The sequence below is a fragment of the Coffea arabica genome, chromosome 1c (assembly GCF_036785885.1).
Source record: "Coffea arabica cultivar ET-39 chromosome 1c, Coffea Arabica ET-39 HiFi, whole genome shotgun sequence".
NCBI classification, from domain to species: domain Eukaryota; kingdom Viridiplantae; phylum Streptophyta; class Magnoliopsida; order Gentianales; family Rubiaceae; genus Coffea; species Coffea arabica.
Genome location: NC_092310.1, coordinates 9,285,801 through 9,302,505, shown reverse-complemented (window position 1 = coordinate 9,302,505; position 16,705 = coordinate 9,285,801). Strand labels below are relative to the sequence as shown.

General features: G+C 34.6%; 1 protein-coding gene across 1 annotated transcript; it reads left to right on the top strand.

The window, feature by feature from the left end:
- Positions 1-6,656: 6,656 nt before the first annotated feature.
- Positions 6,657-9,657, top strand: LOC140038893 (uncharacterized). Its single transcript, XM_072084477.1, has 6 exons — positions 6,657-7,127; positions 7,245-8,329; positions 8,430-8,738; positions 8,822-8,921; positions 9,017-9,215; positions 9,440-9,657. The coding sequence occupies exons 1-6, from the start codon at positions 6,657-6,659 to the stop codon at positions 9,655-9,657; spliced, it is 2,382 nt and encodes a 793-aa protein (XP_071940578.1).
- The last annotated feature ends 7,048 nt before the right edge of the window (positions 9,658-16,705 follow it).

Genomic DNA, 16,705 nt, shown 5'->3' with positions numbered 1-16,705 from the left:
CAATCAGCAAATCTGGCAGTAAATAAATCACTTGTTAATGGTTTCATATACTTAAGGATTGAAGATGATTCATATCCGACATATATCCCCAAACTTCTTTGGGGGCCCAATTTACTACGTTGGGGTGATGCAATTGGAACATACACCGCACAACCAAATATTCGTAAATGAGAAATATTGAACTCATAACCAAAAGTTAATTGTATGGGAAAATAAGTATGATGACTTGTCAGCCTAATTCTCACAAGTATTGCTGCATGTAAAATGGCATGTCCCCAAGCAGATGAAGGAAGTTTAGACCTCATCAACAATGGTCTAGCAATTAATTGTAGTCGTTTAATAAGTGATTCGGCTCGACCATTTTGTGTGTGAACATAAACTATAGGATGTTCAACAGTTATTCCAATGAACATATAATAACCGTCAAAAGCAAGTGATGAATATTCACCAGCATTATCTAGACGAATTTTCTTTATTGGATAATCTGGAAATTGTGCTTGCAATTTAATTATTTGAGCTAGCAATCTCGCAAATGCCAGGTTGAGAGTAGATAATAAACATACATGTGACCATCTAGTTGATGCAACAATTAGCAACATAAAATATCGAAATGGTCCACATGGTGGATCTACAGGCCCACATATATCACCTTGAATTCGTTCTAGAAATGTAGGGGATTCAGTCCCAACTTTGACTTGTATGGTCTAATAATTAATTTTCCTTGAGAACAAGCAACACAAGAGAATTCATTGGCTTTTAATACTTTTTTATTTTTCAATGAGTGGTCATATGAATTTTCAATTATTCGTCTCATCATTATAGACCCGGGATGTTTGAGACGATCATGCAAAACCATAAAATTATTGGGAGAAGTAGACTTTGGTCTACTAGATGATGAATTTCAATTGCACTAATTTGTGTATAATATAAGCCAGAAGAAAAAGAAGATAATCTTTCTACTACACATTTTTGCTCAGAAATGATACTTGTGATTAATAAAACTTCACCATTTATTTCAGTCATTATCTCAATATGATATCCATTTTCGTGGATATCTTCGTGGATATCTTTAAAACTTAATAAGTTTCTTCGAGACTTGGGAGAAAGTAGTGTATTATTTACGACAATTTTAGTCCCTTCAGGGAGAAATAGAGTGGCTCTTCCGGAGCTTTCAATCAATTTTGCACTACCACCAATGGTATCAACATTTCTCTCTCCCATTTTCAAACAAGAAAAATATTTTTATTTTTCAATATGGTGTGCGTAGTAGCACTATCAATGAGACAAATATCATCATCACAATTATTTAATCCCAAATATTTGGCATTCATTTTTTCTTCTGAAAGAAAATTTTAAACAAAAATAAATATTAATAAAGATGCGAAAATAAATATTAAATAGAAAGAAAATTACGTGAAAATATAAAGTATCATAAAATATCTAAATAATCATGGGGTATTTGTTGACATCTTCAGGATGCTCAAAAAAATCAGCAGCATCGAGGTGTGTCATATTAGCATCATCACCATCATTATAATCATTCTTTTGATCAATGAAATTTGTCTTAACACCTTTGTCTTTCTTTTTCAATAATGCTTGATGGAGGTCAACAAGATGCTCAGCCATACGACAGGTACGGGACCAATAACCTTCCATACCACACCGGTAGCATTTTTCTTCATAAACTTTCTTTTCTCCATTTTTCTGATCGTAGTTATTTTCCCTCTTTTGGGAAATATTTTATTATTGCTACGGTTATAATTTTCACGGGGCACAAATCTACTACGATCACGTCCACGCCCACCTCTATAGCCACGTCCACGACCTCTACTAGAATTTTGAAATTAAGTCGCATTTGTTTCAGGGAATGGACTTCCACCAGTTGGTCGGGACTCATGATTTTTCAGTAATAATTCATTGTTTTGTTCAGCCAAGAGAAAATATGCAATAAGTTCAGAATACTTTTTAAATCCCTTCTCTTGATATTGCTACTGCAGGAGCATGTTAAAAACATGAAAAGTAGAAAATGTCTTCTCTAACATATCTTCATCAGTGACTTTTTTGTCACATAATGATAATTGAGAAGTAATTCTGAACATGACTGAATTATATTCATTGATAGATTTAAAATCTTGCAGCCGTAAGTGAAGCCAATCATATCAGGTTTTTGGAAGAACGACTAACTTCAGGTGGTTGAATCTTTCTTTCAAATCTTGCCAAAGGACAAGAAGATCTTTGACAGTAAGATACTCTATTTTTAATCCTTCATCTAAATGATGATGAAGGAAAATCATAACTTTGGCACGATCTTAGTTTGAGGATTCATTTTTTTCAATAATAGTGTTACTAAGACCTATTGCCTCAAGATGAATTTCAACATTCAACACCCATGATAAATAATTTTTTCCAGAAATATCAAGAGGTACGAACTCTTGTTTTGTAAGATTAGCCATAAGAAATTGAAATAAGTTTCTGAGTTAGAAATTTGCCTCAAAAGTTACTTGAAGAAATACGGGCAGAATTTCGGCAAAATCTTGTCTTTCACTTTTGTTCTAGGTAGAGCCTCCGTTTTCACCTTTTGCTCAAAAGTAGAGACTTCGTGCTGATAACGTATTGTAAAACTAATAAACTACTATAGTATGAATAGAGATATTAGAGAAAGGAGTAGAGAAAGAGAGAATGATATTCTTATATTCCAACCAATACCAAAAGTCATTCCACAAGGAAGTTAATATACCTCTATATATAGGTACTATAAAATTAAAGATATATCAATCCTATTAAACACTCATTATTACAAAAATATGAAGAAACATATAAAACGGTTTCTCCACTACATGAATAGAATTATGGATTGTAACTTCTATACATAATATAGCCATAAATCATGAATTAATCCTCTTGAGAATACAAAGAGACATCTACACTTTTAGTTGTTTCATAACACATAGTAGTTTTTTTTAAGGGGGCAGTGTACGTAGTAGGTTTGGACTATTGATCCATGCATGTAAGAAAAGTTTAACCAATCTATTGTATTAGTAGTTGAAAATTGTCTCAGCTTTATTAGGTGTTAACAGGCATTTTAAGTTGGATTAGTCGAGGTGGAAACATGATGAGGATCCAAGTTCTAGGAGAATGGGTGTCAGTTTCGGTTCATTATTTCTGATATAAGGGTCTGTTTCTTATAATCTGTGTTCTATAGCCATTGCATTTGGTATGAGAAATGCAAAAATAAATAAATAAATTTTTTTGCCTCAATCAGCTTTAGGTTTTATTTTACTTACTGATCTTTGATTTGGGTAATTTCTTTATTGATTTTGGAGAGGAAATTATAAGGAATGGGAAGCTTTGAGAGTAGACACTCAGCCATTGACTTACTAGGAATAGAGCAAATCATATTACAATATCATTTCATATTTTTTTTAAAGATTTTTTTTAATAAGAAAGGGGTGGAATATAAGAAAGAGGAAGGGGATTAGAGAAGTAGAATTAAGAAGCTCTAATTTCTAGTGATTTTCAACTCATATGTTGAAATGTGAGGTAAAGTTGGTGTCCCATTAGACACAATAATTCTCTCTCTCTCTCTCTCTCTTGCAGGATGTCAATAATAGCTATCATTGCATCTCATCAATCATTATTACCTACCACTTTTAGTGTCAATCTTGTTTTACTGAATGCCCCAAAACACTATTATCATACACGAGATATGCATAGAAACATAGAAAAATCTTCTTTGTAAAAGACCAAGATTGTGGATGAAACTTTAATTTGGTGATGAGAGTTGAGACTAACTGAGTTAGTAGTTTTAGATTCAAATCTCAATATACCAAATTTTTTATTTCAATATTTGTGAATTTATTTGTAATATTATTGAATTTTAATTCTCACCATTCATGAGTTAACTTCTTGATTATATATATTACTCTAACTATTTTCATTATTTGTAATCTTATCAAAAACATAAACGTGATTATTTTCTTCAAACAAAACATGTCAAATTACCCAAACCTAATGTTCTCGAATTCTTGAACTTCATTATTGAGCTTTGCAGAGTTATAATTCTTGCGTTTGCTATACTAACACCAATACTTGCTCTTACTATTTGGAGTATTTCGTTTTGTCACTTGTTAATGATCAAGGAAATTAACCCGCTGGAGTTACTTTTCTTCAAACAATAAAATCATATGCTCTTCAAATTTTACTAGTTTCTGTTAATTCTGAACGGACTAATTCTATTTTGTACACTCGGACTTGTACGCCATTCTCAATTTGTATCTAAAAATTTAATTTTAGACACATTGAACCTAACCTCTCAGAATTGCTCCGCCTAAGCCCAGTCGATAATATGATTAATAAAATTGGTGAAATAGAAGGCCATGTAAGTCAATGATAGGGCATCATTTTATTCTAGTTACGCTTCTTTTGCTGTTTTTTACCATTTTTAGTGCATTGTATTGACGGATTAAAATCTCTTGTTTCAACTTCCAAGCATCTCTTCATATGCACTGGTCTTCCGTTATAAGCATCACATGGGAGGTCAAAACTCAGTACTCTGCGGCCATTTGTTGCCTACTGAAGATCGCAATTTTGGCACTGTGAGATTGAAGCACATTTTCCGCGTAGCGACATTTATTCTTTGGGAAAATATCCAATCATTCTAAAAAGTTATTCACTTATATCAAAACCTTAAATATATTCATCGTCCAATCAGGCTGCAATGTATGTTTCCACTCATTGGTTGGCGATGTTGTCCTCAAATTCCCGAGCCATTTGGCTATCAAAATCACGTCAGTACAACAAAAATGACCTTTCCTGACATGCCTATAAGGACACTTATTGGTTTGTGACACTTATTAATAAATTCAATAATATGTATTATAATTTTTTTATTTTATCATGATATACAAATAATAATGTGCCTTTAGGCAACCTATGATGACACTCTGGAAAATGTGAGATGAACCAAAAAAAAAAATTGAAAAAACACAGAAAACGACATCGTTTTATTTTGGCTCCAAAACACTTGCTGAAGTACTGTGAAGTTTCATTTTGCCGACAAAGGACTTGGTGAAAATTTTCTTCTTCTCATCTCTCTCACCTCTCAGCATACAAGCTATCTCGGCCAGTCCAAAATGTTGGTAGCAATCGAAGCTATCTCCGCAAACAACCATCTTCATCTTTTCTAACCTCAACTTTAAATCCCTCGGTTAAGACATCTGGAAGGGCAGGCAGGGAGTAAAAGCTGAAGAACGGAGCTCTACATTGGGAAAGCGGGAAGATACTTCAGGTGCGCATATCTTGTTCCAAAATTGAAGTGGTAAACACAATGAAGCTATTGCCCATAACCTGTTCGATAAAATGTCAATCCCCCCTATTTTTCATTTTTTCTGTGAATCTCTTTTAATGTTAATCTATGAAACTTAGTTGTAATTGAAGCTTTGTTTAGGCTATGAATAGAAATAGACTTGGAAGCTCTTTGATGAAGATCAAAATAGCAATGGGGTGACTGGAATGACCTTTTTGCAAGACAAGTGCAAAAGTTTAAGAAATAGGTTGATGAAAATAAATATTTAAGGACTTAATTAATGGACTTCTTGTTGAACTACACATTGGTCATGTGCTGGTTATGCATCCGTGACAGATAGGTTCAGATTGTTGTTGAGCAAGATTATTGAATAGACAAACAAATATTATGTCGTTATTGAGATGGGTGAGATCGAATGGTGTACCATTTGATTATATAGGTGTGATTGACTCGAACTTCCACCCCTCCCAGTTCAGGATGACATAGCACCCTTACGGGTTCTGTTTTTTTTCTCAATTTAGTCCTGTTTCTAGATCAATTAGCTGAATAGTCATAGCAACTTAAAAGAATCCTTGGACCAAAAAAAGATTATGAGTATAAAATAAAAAGCTAGATAGATTCTCTTCTTTTTTTTCACATTTCACTGTCTCTCTGTGGTGAATGCTTTTTCTTCATAAATATCTGCTGGCGGTCTAACCGTGTCATAAACCTATGCCTTTTCTAAGTACTAATGTGTAGTTGTTGTTTTCATGCTCTTGGAAGCTTGTTTGAGGACATTTATTTATATTAAAAGTATGGATAAAAGTTGGATGGATTTTCCAAGAACAAGTGAAAAGTATGAGGCAGGACTTCAAATGTTTCTAAACTTTACATTTTCTAGATCAAGTTGTGACGGACTGATTTTGTGTCCTTGCAAAGATTGCGGCATGGGTGTTTGTGTGACTAAAATGGAAGCATATGATCATTTGGAAGTGGTAGGCTTTATCAAGGGTTATAATAATTGGATAGCACATGGAGAACTTTCAAACTACTATGAAGCCACATCTAATTCTGAAAATACATCAATTGGGGTTTCAAATGGGACTAATGACATGCAAGACTTGGTCCATGATGTATTTGGGATACCACATGGAACAAATGAATTGAATAGAGAAGGGGACTTTCCTGTTTCAGAGGCTGAAAAATTTTACAAATTGATTGATGATTCTCAACAGGATTTGTACAGTGGTTGCAAAAATTTCTCAAAGTTGTCTTTCATTATTCGTTTGCTTCACCTAAAATGCCTTGGTAAGATGAGTAACAAGATTTTTAATATGCTTGTTGAGCTGTTGAGAGAACATTTCCGGAGGCCATGACTAATTTGCCTTCTTCTTACTATGAGGCTGAGAAATTGATGAATACATTGGGGCTGAGTTATGAAAAGATCGATGCATGTCCTAATGATTGTTCTCTTTATTGGGGTAGTGCTGAAAAAAGAACTTTATGCGAAACATGTAACGAGTTTAGGTGGGTTGCTTCAGAAAATGATTCAACTGGTGAAAAAAGAAAAATCCCTCAAAAAGTATTGTGGCATTTTCCTTTAAAAGCTAGATTACAAAGACTATTTATGTCTTCTAAAATTGCATCTCAAATGAGATGGCATGAGGAAAAACGTACAAAAGATGGTTGTATGAGACATCCAGCTGATTCTCCAGCTTGGCAAACTTTTGACCATCTACATCCAGAATTTGCTAAGGATTGTCGAAATGTTAGATTGGGGTTGGCATCTGATGGGTTTAATCCATTCAAAAACATGAGTTCCACACACAGTACTTGGCCTGTGGTTTTAATACCATATAACTTACCTCCGTGGATGTGTATGAAGCAACCGTACTTCATGTTGTCCTTGTTAATACCCGGACCATCCTCTCCTGGGAATAATATTGATGTTTATCTATAGCCTCTAGTTAAAGAATTGACCGAATTGTGGGATTTTGGCATTCAAACTTATGATGCATCCCAAAAAGAAAATTTTCAATTGCATGCAGCTCTGTTGTGGACCATTAGTGATTTTCCTGGATATGCAATGTTATCTGGGTGGAGCACTAAAGGTGAATATGCTTGCCCTGTTTGTCACAAGTTCACTCATGCTCGACGGTTGACTCATAGTTTCAAGCATTGCTATATGGGTCATCGTAGATTCTTAGATAGTAAGCATAAATTTAGAAAGCAAGCCCAATTGTTTGATGCCACCGAAGAATATGGAAAGCGACCACCTTTACAAACTGGGGATATGATTGTGAGTGAATTGGGAGACTTGCAAATTAAATTTCGAAAACTTGTGAAAGGTAATCCGAAATTGCCTTTTAATTGGAAAAAGAGGAGTATTTTCTTTGACTTGCCATATTGGAAAGATAATGTCTTGAGACATAATCTCGACTTCATGCACATTGAGAAGAATGTTTGTGAAAATATTTGGGGGACATTGCTGGATATTGAGGATAAAGCAAAGGACCATTATAATTCCCGTCGTGATTTGAGAGAAATGGGAATAAGAAAAGAGCTGCATCCCATTGAGACAGAACCTGGAAAGGTTTACTTACCTCCATCTTCCTTTGCAATGGATAAAAAACAGAAAACTATGTTTTGCAATGTGCTAAAAAAAGTGAAAGTTCCAGATGGTTATGCAGCTAACGTCTCAAGATGCGTTCGAGTGAAGCCACCAAGAATTTCGGGGCTTAAAAGTCATGATAATCATATCCTAATGCAGCAATTGATGCCTATAGCTTTGAGAAAGACTTTGCCAAAATCAGTGCGCTATCCTTTGATTCGATTGAGTAGATACTTCAGGCAGCTTTGTTCTAAAGTTATTTGTCCTCAAGATGTGGTTCGTTTGGAAAGTGAAATTGCCGTTATACTCTGCGATCTTGAGAAATGCTTTCCACCAACATTCTTCGATGTCATGGTGCATTTAACTATTCATTTGGCAACTGAAGTGAAATTAGGTGGCCCGGTGTATTATCGTTGGATATATCCTGTAGAGAGGTACTGCTTGTAATTCTAATTATGCCTTAAATGTTTATTACTTTTTTTCTTTCTTTGATTTGTGGAACTAAACAGAGAGTTTGGAATGATGGTACTTTAGGTACCTAGGAACATTAAAATCTTATGTTCGAAATAAAAGTAGGCCTGAAGGTTCGATTGCTCAAGGCTACTTGGCAGAAGAATGCATAAACTTTTTCTCGTTGTATCTTGCGGACTATGTTGAGACAAAATTCAATCGTCCAAGCAGAAATGAAGAAGTACATAAGGAAATTGAAGAGGGTTTAGATATATTCTTTGAATCAGGACATCCTTTGGGGAGGGGCAAGCCAACAGTCTTTGATGCTCATATCTTGAGTAAAGCACATCAGTATATTTTATTTAACTGTGATGCTGTCACACCTTACATAGAGTAAGTTCAACTACAACTTGATGCATTAAAATTTTATTGTAGAATTCAATGTATGATTACAATTTTGACTCATGTATTTCTAGGCAGCATCGTAGATTGATAGAAGAAGGGCATCCTCAAGTTCCACAGCATCTAAAAGAGCGCTTGCACAGCGAAAATTTTGCTTGTTGGTTTGCTGAACATGTAAGTAAAATTCTGAATATTAAGTACAATTTGAATTGTAGGACTTCAAATATAGTTTCATCATCTTTTTTTTTTTTTTTTTTTTTTTTTTACAGATTGACAAGTTAGAACTTCCTCAAAATGTTTCGGTGTTGAGAGACTTGAGGTTCCTTGCTAAAGGTCCAGATGTTGTTGGAATCCAACATGACAAGTGCGTTGTTAATGGATTTCGGTTTCACACCAACGAAGTTGAGAAGAAAAGAAAAATGCAAAATAGTGGTGTTACAGTCAATGCAACAACATCCAGTTTTGCAAGTATAAGGGATCAAAATCCAGTTTTGAGTGAACTAGTTTACTTCGGCGTCTTGAAAAATGTTGTTGAATTAATTTACGGAGGTCGTCGAGTGGTGTTATTCAAATGTGATTGGATATCAAATGGTTCGAGAATGAAACAAGATGCTGATGGGTTTACTGTAGTCAATTTTGCAAATGTGAGGCCTCATGTTGAGCCATTTATACTCGCTTCACAAGCATCACAGGTTTTTATGTGGAAGATCCAACTGATAAGGATTGGCAAGTTGTTATCTCTACCACTGCAAGAGGTGGATATAACAAGGGCACAACCATGGATGTTGAGACATATTTGCAAAGTGATGTTGGCAATCCTGTTGTTGAGAATGAAAATGAGGAAATTAGTTGGGTTCGTGAGGATGGACTTGGGATTGAAGTTGATTTGTCCCAATATAATCTGATTTAGTATCTTTTATAGTTGCTAAGCTTGTTGGCCCTATTAATTGTTATATGTTTTAATTGCTAAGGCTCTACTACTGGCTGCAATTACTTGTCTACATTTCGTTGGTCTAAAATTACTTGAAGCTTGTGAGTTTTGGTTCGTTTGATTATTGTATACAGCAACTAAATTTGAAGGGACAAATATGGTTTCAAATTTGCGGAATTGCAGATCATGGTGTTTATTCAAGCACCTGCCCGTACACCATACATGGTCTCAATTGAAATGTTCTGTGCAATCTCTAAATGCCTTTGTGTTATGGGAAATTGCTATCCATCAAATTCACTTTCAAGTTTGATTATGATTCGTTAAATGTTTTAACAAAATTGTTATTATTATTTTTGATAATTACAATAATCATTTCTTTGTTTTGTTTTTTAAACTTTTGAGTGTAAGATATAATGCAATTTTTGCAAATCAATTCAGACCAAACATAAAACAACCCATTACTAATTTTAAGAGCCCAATAGGCTGGATAAATACTGGTCATTATTTTATAAGCAATTCCATTAATTGTAAGCTGTAATATTAATGTAGTGAATCATTGTATTATGGCCAATTTTTGATTTCCAATCACCCCTCTTTAATTTTTGGTCAATAGAAATAATTTGAAACTTTAATCGATAAATTTCTTAAATAATTTTTTAATACAATGGAAAAATTATTTTTTAAAAAAATAACAATTCAAAAAGTGAAATTCTCTAAATTTCTGGTCGAACTGATGTTTGATCGAATTTAATCGGTTTAGTCGAAATTTTGGATTAACCATTAAAGTGACTGGAGACACGATCGAACCGGTCAAGCACGATCAAATCGATCAAACCGATCATACTGATCAAACGTTGTTATTGCATATTCTGTATATATACTCCATAACTAATCTTTGATTGAAGGTTGTTCGGTTTAATTGAATTTTTGGATTAACCAGTGAACAAGACTGGAGACACAATCGAACCGGTCGAATCGACCGAACCGATCATTCCGAACTTGGATTGTTATTGCATATATGTCCACTCCATAACTGATCTTTGGGAAAGTTTAATCGGTTTTGTCGAAATTTTGGATTGACCATCAAACTTTCCACTAATCTAACGTTTATTAGTGGAAAGTTCAAATTTAAGATTTTGTAAGTGTTTAATAGCTTCTAATTAACACAAAGTTGAACGGCAATTGCTTTGGAATTGAAAACATTGAATATTCTAAGTGTTTAATTGCTTCTAATTAACGCAAAGTTACACGGCAATTGCTTTGGAATTGAAAACATTGAATATTCTAAGTGTTTAATATAAAATTTATTATATAATATATAATATTATATTATATTATATAAATTATATATAATATTATATAGTATAAATTTTATATTACATGTATAAAAAATATATTTATATATTAAAAACGAATTTGAAATCAAAATCGGAATTCGAATTCCGAATTCGAATTGTGAATTCGAAATCGGAAATTCTGATTTGAAAAACTCCATTACCGAATTCGAACCAAATTCGAAATATATGAATTCGAAAAACCCGAATTCGATTTCGATTTTCGATTTACCGATTTCGAAAATTTTGAATTCGGTCGGTAAATCGGAATTTTTCGATTTTGCACACCTCTAGTTTAATTGCTTCTAATTAACACAAAGTTGAACGGCAATTGCTTTGGAATTGAAAACATTGAATATTCTAAGTGTTTAATTGCTTCTAATTAACGCAAAGTTACACGGCAATTGCAGTGAAATGTTCAATTTTAAGATCTTCTAAGTGTTTAATAGCTTATAATAAACACAAAGTTGAACGGCAATTGCTTTGGAATTGAAAATATTGAATATATATATATGTTCAATCAATTCTAATCCTAACGTTTATTAGTGGAAAGTTCATGTATTCACAAGGTCATTTTTATGTTCCATAAACTAATTCGATCCTTCTAACGGCTTGTTAGACTACAAGCCGTACATAATTGCTAGTAGCATAAAATAAATTGGGTACCGAAAACATTTTGATTAAATTCATGTTTTTTGTTAGCTTCACAAAATTTTTAATTTAAGATATTTTTAGTTGTTATACTATATTGTGTATAGCTTTAACAAAATTTTTACTTGTTATATAGCTTTAACAAAATTTTTAGTTGTTATTTTTTTAGTTTTTATATTATATTGTATATAGCTGTAACAACATTTTTAGTTGTTATGTAGCTTTAACAAAATTTTGCCCAAACACACAAAAATTAGCGCGGCAAATTGAAAAATTCAAGAGGCTTGACTAATTTACTTTGGCGTCATTAGTACCGCCTTTATTTCAGACATCTTCTCCCTCTCTCGTTGTCCTCTCCCTTTGCCCTCTCTCTCTGTTTCAAGCTCGCACCACCAATTTGGATAAACCCGTCCATGAACTCGAACCCATTTGAGTAACTTTGTTGAGCTCGCACCATGAAAATCCCTAATTCGGCTGTTGCATTGGCTTGGTGGAAAGGAATGAGAAATTAGGGCTTCAAAGCTTGGGTGAAAGTTGGAGTTCAGATCTTTAAGCTTGGGGAAACCGAGAAGTTAGGGATTCAAGCCATAGTTTGAGGTAATTTCAGTATTTTGTGTCTAATTTTGCATTGCATGGTAGACATCTGTCTAATTTAGGTTGTTCGATTCCCATTTCTGACAAGCTCCTTCTCCGTTTCTGAGAAGCACATTTCTAGTTGCATAGGTCGAAAGCCTGGTAGAGATGCTATCTGTTCTTCTTTCTTGTCAGATTAGGACAATGTGGCTTGTGAGAGCTGTCGAATGCGACATAGTGTTGTGTATTATTAGTTGCTTTCTGTTACAACTTTAAAGAGTAAATTTCCAAAGTTTTTTTCCTCATGAATCCTGGACTTCTAAATTGTTGGCGCTGATTGTTTATGAGGAAATTTGTAGTCACAAATGAAAATGATAGCTTTGGATTCTAGTATGATTGTTGAAAATTGTAAGTGTCTTTGCTAGTACTTGGTAGATATTGGGTTCTAAAATGCCTATTCTGTTAGTTTTGTTTTTCACCAGCAAATGATTGTGTACTGCACTGCTTGATTTGAGCAAGTAGGGGGTTTCCCCATGAATGATGGACTTCTTTTGGTTCTGCTCTGTTTTTACTTTCCATGGGAGCTTTTCAGTAACCTCTCAAATGGAACTACATGACCTGAGCAGATCTTGTGACGTAAGAACATTTTGTTGATAGAGATGATAGTACTAGGATTTTGAGAATTGATTTGTGGGTTTCGTCAAATTTACCCAACTGTAATCATCAAGTTCTTAAAGCTGTTTTCAAGTTCTGATTTATAAGCAAAAAGGTTTTTCAAATATAATTAGAAGCAAACTGCCCGAGTTTGATATACAATAGATTCAATAATATTCGTTGCAACTCAAAATTAGTTCAATAAAAGTATGCTTGAGCTCGGCTTGCAGTGTAACCTGTAGTCAAGATAACTTGTTCATTAATTTTAGCTTGTATTCTTTATCCATTATCCCAGATTGATGCACTGCTATAGGTAGAGTGTCAGCTTCAATAAAGGCTACACATTTACATTTTTCCCTTTCTTCCCCCAAAAAATATATATATGGTGGTGGACCTGGTATCAAATAAATGGTGAATTATGCAGGTATGGCCCGTAGAGGTCGAAAATGTAAGCGCGCTGCAAATGGATTGAGAGATGAACCAATTGAGCAACCTCCCTCATGTCATGAAACAAGGCAGCAGCCTCCACTTGGAACAAGCCATGAAAATGTAATTGAACAAGTTCAAGGAGAAGCTGCTCAGGCACCTCAATCTCCAATTCAGAATTCTACATTGAGAATAATGCATGAATCAGGTAACCAAGTTACTCAACAAGCTGATGGAGGTTCACAGTCGTATGAGCAGTGCCAGAACTCTCCAATTCAACAATCTCCACTTGGAACAAGGCACGTACCAATTGAAGAAAATTCAAATCAGGATTCTCAAGGTCAACATTCCAATGACACCACCTTCATGTCATGCAACTCGGACGATGCAGGTATTACTAACTGTTTGAACCAATTCCAGAAGTGCATTTTTTATGTTCATAACTTGCACCTTTTTCTTATTTTATACAGGAAAAGAAACTACAAATGATTCAAGTGAAGTACATCAGAAAACCCAAGGCCCTACATTTATGAAAGAAATTTGGGGTCGGCCTAAGGACCTTCCACGGATTGAGATTAAACTCGATGACAATGGGATCCCAATAAGTGAGAAAACCTCTTTCTCTGAATTCTTGGGCAGTTTGGCTAGGAATGGTATGTATTGTCCAATAGATGTTGAAAGTTGGCTTAAGATGCCAAGGAAACTTAAAATGGACATGTTAGAAGTGATAAAGGTAATGGTAGCTTTTGTATTAAGTATGCTTTCTACAAAAATTACTGTGAAGTTATGTTGATTTTCTAGTTCCTAACTACATTTCAGGAAAGGTTTGCTTTGCCTATGGGACTAGAAGTTTGGACCTTAAGATCTATTGGCAAAAAATGGAGAAGCTGGAAGGCAGATTTAAAGGCTACATATTTTGATCCTGCCGTGCCAACTGCTGAAGCTCGGTTTCAAAAGGACATAAGGGTACGGGAAGAGCAATGGATCAAACTTTGGGCTTATTGGAAAAGTGAAGAAGCAAAGGTACAAATCAGCTACAACATTCTTCATAAAGTTGTGTTTATTCAATGCTGTAATCTTGCTTTTGATTTTGAAATTTAGAAACTAAGTGAGAGGAACAAGAAAGCTAGAGGGGAGAAGAAGATGAACCACACAACTGGAAAAAAGTCATTTGCTCATCTTCGGAACCACTTGGTGATATCTCATCTTTTTTTTAGTTGCTATTTTTTTTACTCGTACATGTTTCATTATGTTAGCTTGTTTTTTAATTATATGCTAAATGCTAAACTATAATTAAAAAAATTCAATTTCTTATAGGTCAAACAGTTGGGAAGACCTCCTACTAGAGTAGAAATGTTCAATAAGTTTTATACCCATTCCGATGGAACTCCATCAAGTACCATAGTTGCTGAGAATTTGGTAAGGATCTGAGAACACAAGCCTATAAATTCTACCATTGTTTCAGACAGGCTTTTGCAATAACAAGTGTTTTCCTTTATTATGTAGGAAAAAATGAATGAGCTGAAAAATCAGCTTCCATCGGAGTCGCAAGATCCAGTTTGGTCGCAATGATATATTTGCCCAGGTGGTTGGGCAAGACAAACATGGTCATGTTCGCTTGTTTAGTGACGGTGTGAATCCAACGGACTTATGGGAAGACATTCCTAGTCGTAACACATGTTACCGTATAAGTGTTCAACAACAGTCAACATTGGTCCGTTTGGAGGAAAGGCTTCAGTGACAAGATGATGAAATAGCCAACTTGAAGAAAATGGTTTTAGTTCAACATGGAAGGGGCTCTCCAATTGACAGCCCGAGACATCCTTCATCATCATCTAACAATGTGTCAAGCCAAACTCCATCGCGAGCCACGCGACCTATTCGAGTAAATATTTACAACTTTTAAACTTTCACATTTGTAATATGGAATTTGGCATGAGTTTGATTCTTGTACTTGTTGGATCTTTACTAGGTAGGGAATATGGTTTCACTAAAAAGTTTGTTTGACCCAACAAAAATCGTGGCAAAGGGATATTTACAGAGTCTGAATCCATTAGATGAGGTCAGGGGACAAGCTCTTGGGCCAAACTGGTGTAAAATACAGATACAAGTTGCAATGAGTCCACGTGAGCAATTGATTAGACCGTATGATTTGCAGCAAACAATTCAAGATGCACTTGGTGCACCAGTTGCTTGGCCTTGTCATTTGGTGAGATATGCACTTAAATACATTGCAGATTTTCTGAAATTTTAGTTCTAGTTATGATGATCTAATGATCCCCTTGGTCTTTGTGCACAGGTGGAAACAGCTGAAGAATGATGGGGACTTCATGGTTATGACTGAGGACTCTCAACAAAATGGAAAGTTTGGAAGCTACTTCTACATCTTTCAACTTGTTAGGGATGAGAGTCTTTTAGTTTGTGCACAAGAAAGTCTTTCAAGTTATTGTAAATGACAATCTTTTGGTACTGGTTTGGAATTTTAGTACTTGCTTTTAATTAGCACTTGTTTGCGATTTTAGTACTTGTTATCGACTTTTAATTTAATGAAATATATTTGAGTATTGACTTCTTCTTTTAAATTGCTATATGCATTCTGCTCTTTAGGATAATTTTACAAGTCCCTTGGGATTCTGGTTGATGGAATATACAGCAGGGAGGACTAATTGCAGGTTGCTTCCATATAAAAAAACACAGGGAAAAAACTCCTGACAATTAAAAGTGTCAGCATAGCTTAGCTTGAAAAACACTAATGACAAATGGCCATGTCGTCCAAAGCAGTGTAAATTCACATGGCTGCGTGTCCTTAAAGCCAAATATTAAGACAACTGAAGATGCCTTCATAAGTTGGATATCCTACTGATGTTCTAAAGCTATACAGACACTTTCGATTATCACAAAAATTGTTTTTGTTGGCAAAAGGAATGCTATAGCAGCATCGTTTTCCTGACACATTTGAATGCTGCTAAAGATTTGAGGCTATCCCTACATTGGAAGGGACAACACTCGCCCTAAGTGTGAGGATAGATAAAGTGTTAGGTTAGATTATTTAGATTGACACCTTTAAATGCCGCTAAATGCCATTTTTGTTGTAGTGCATTTTGAAGTGATATACAGCTCCCCTATTCGAAGATAGGGTGCTATTGAAATTATTTGTTTATAAGACAGCTCAATTGGTGAAAAATGATTTTTCATTTCTCATCGGAGGAGGAATAAGTTTTATTGTTACAAATTATCTGTAGATTTTCTATGTCGGTGCTTAATATTTGATCCCTAAAGTCTTTATCCTATCAAATTGATTTTGAGAAATCCTACCCAAAAAAAAAAGGAAGCCGAATGATCATATGTTCGTAGAAGATCATAACATCCTTGGGTAACAGAATAAGACA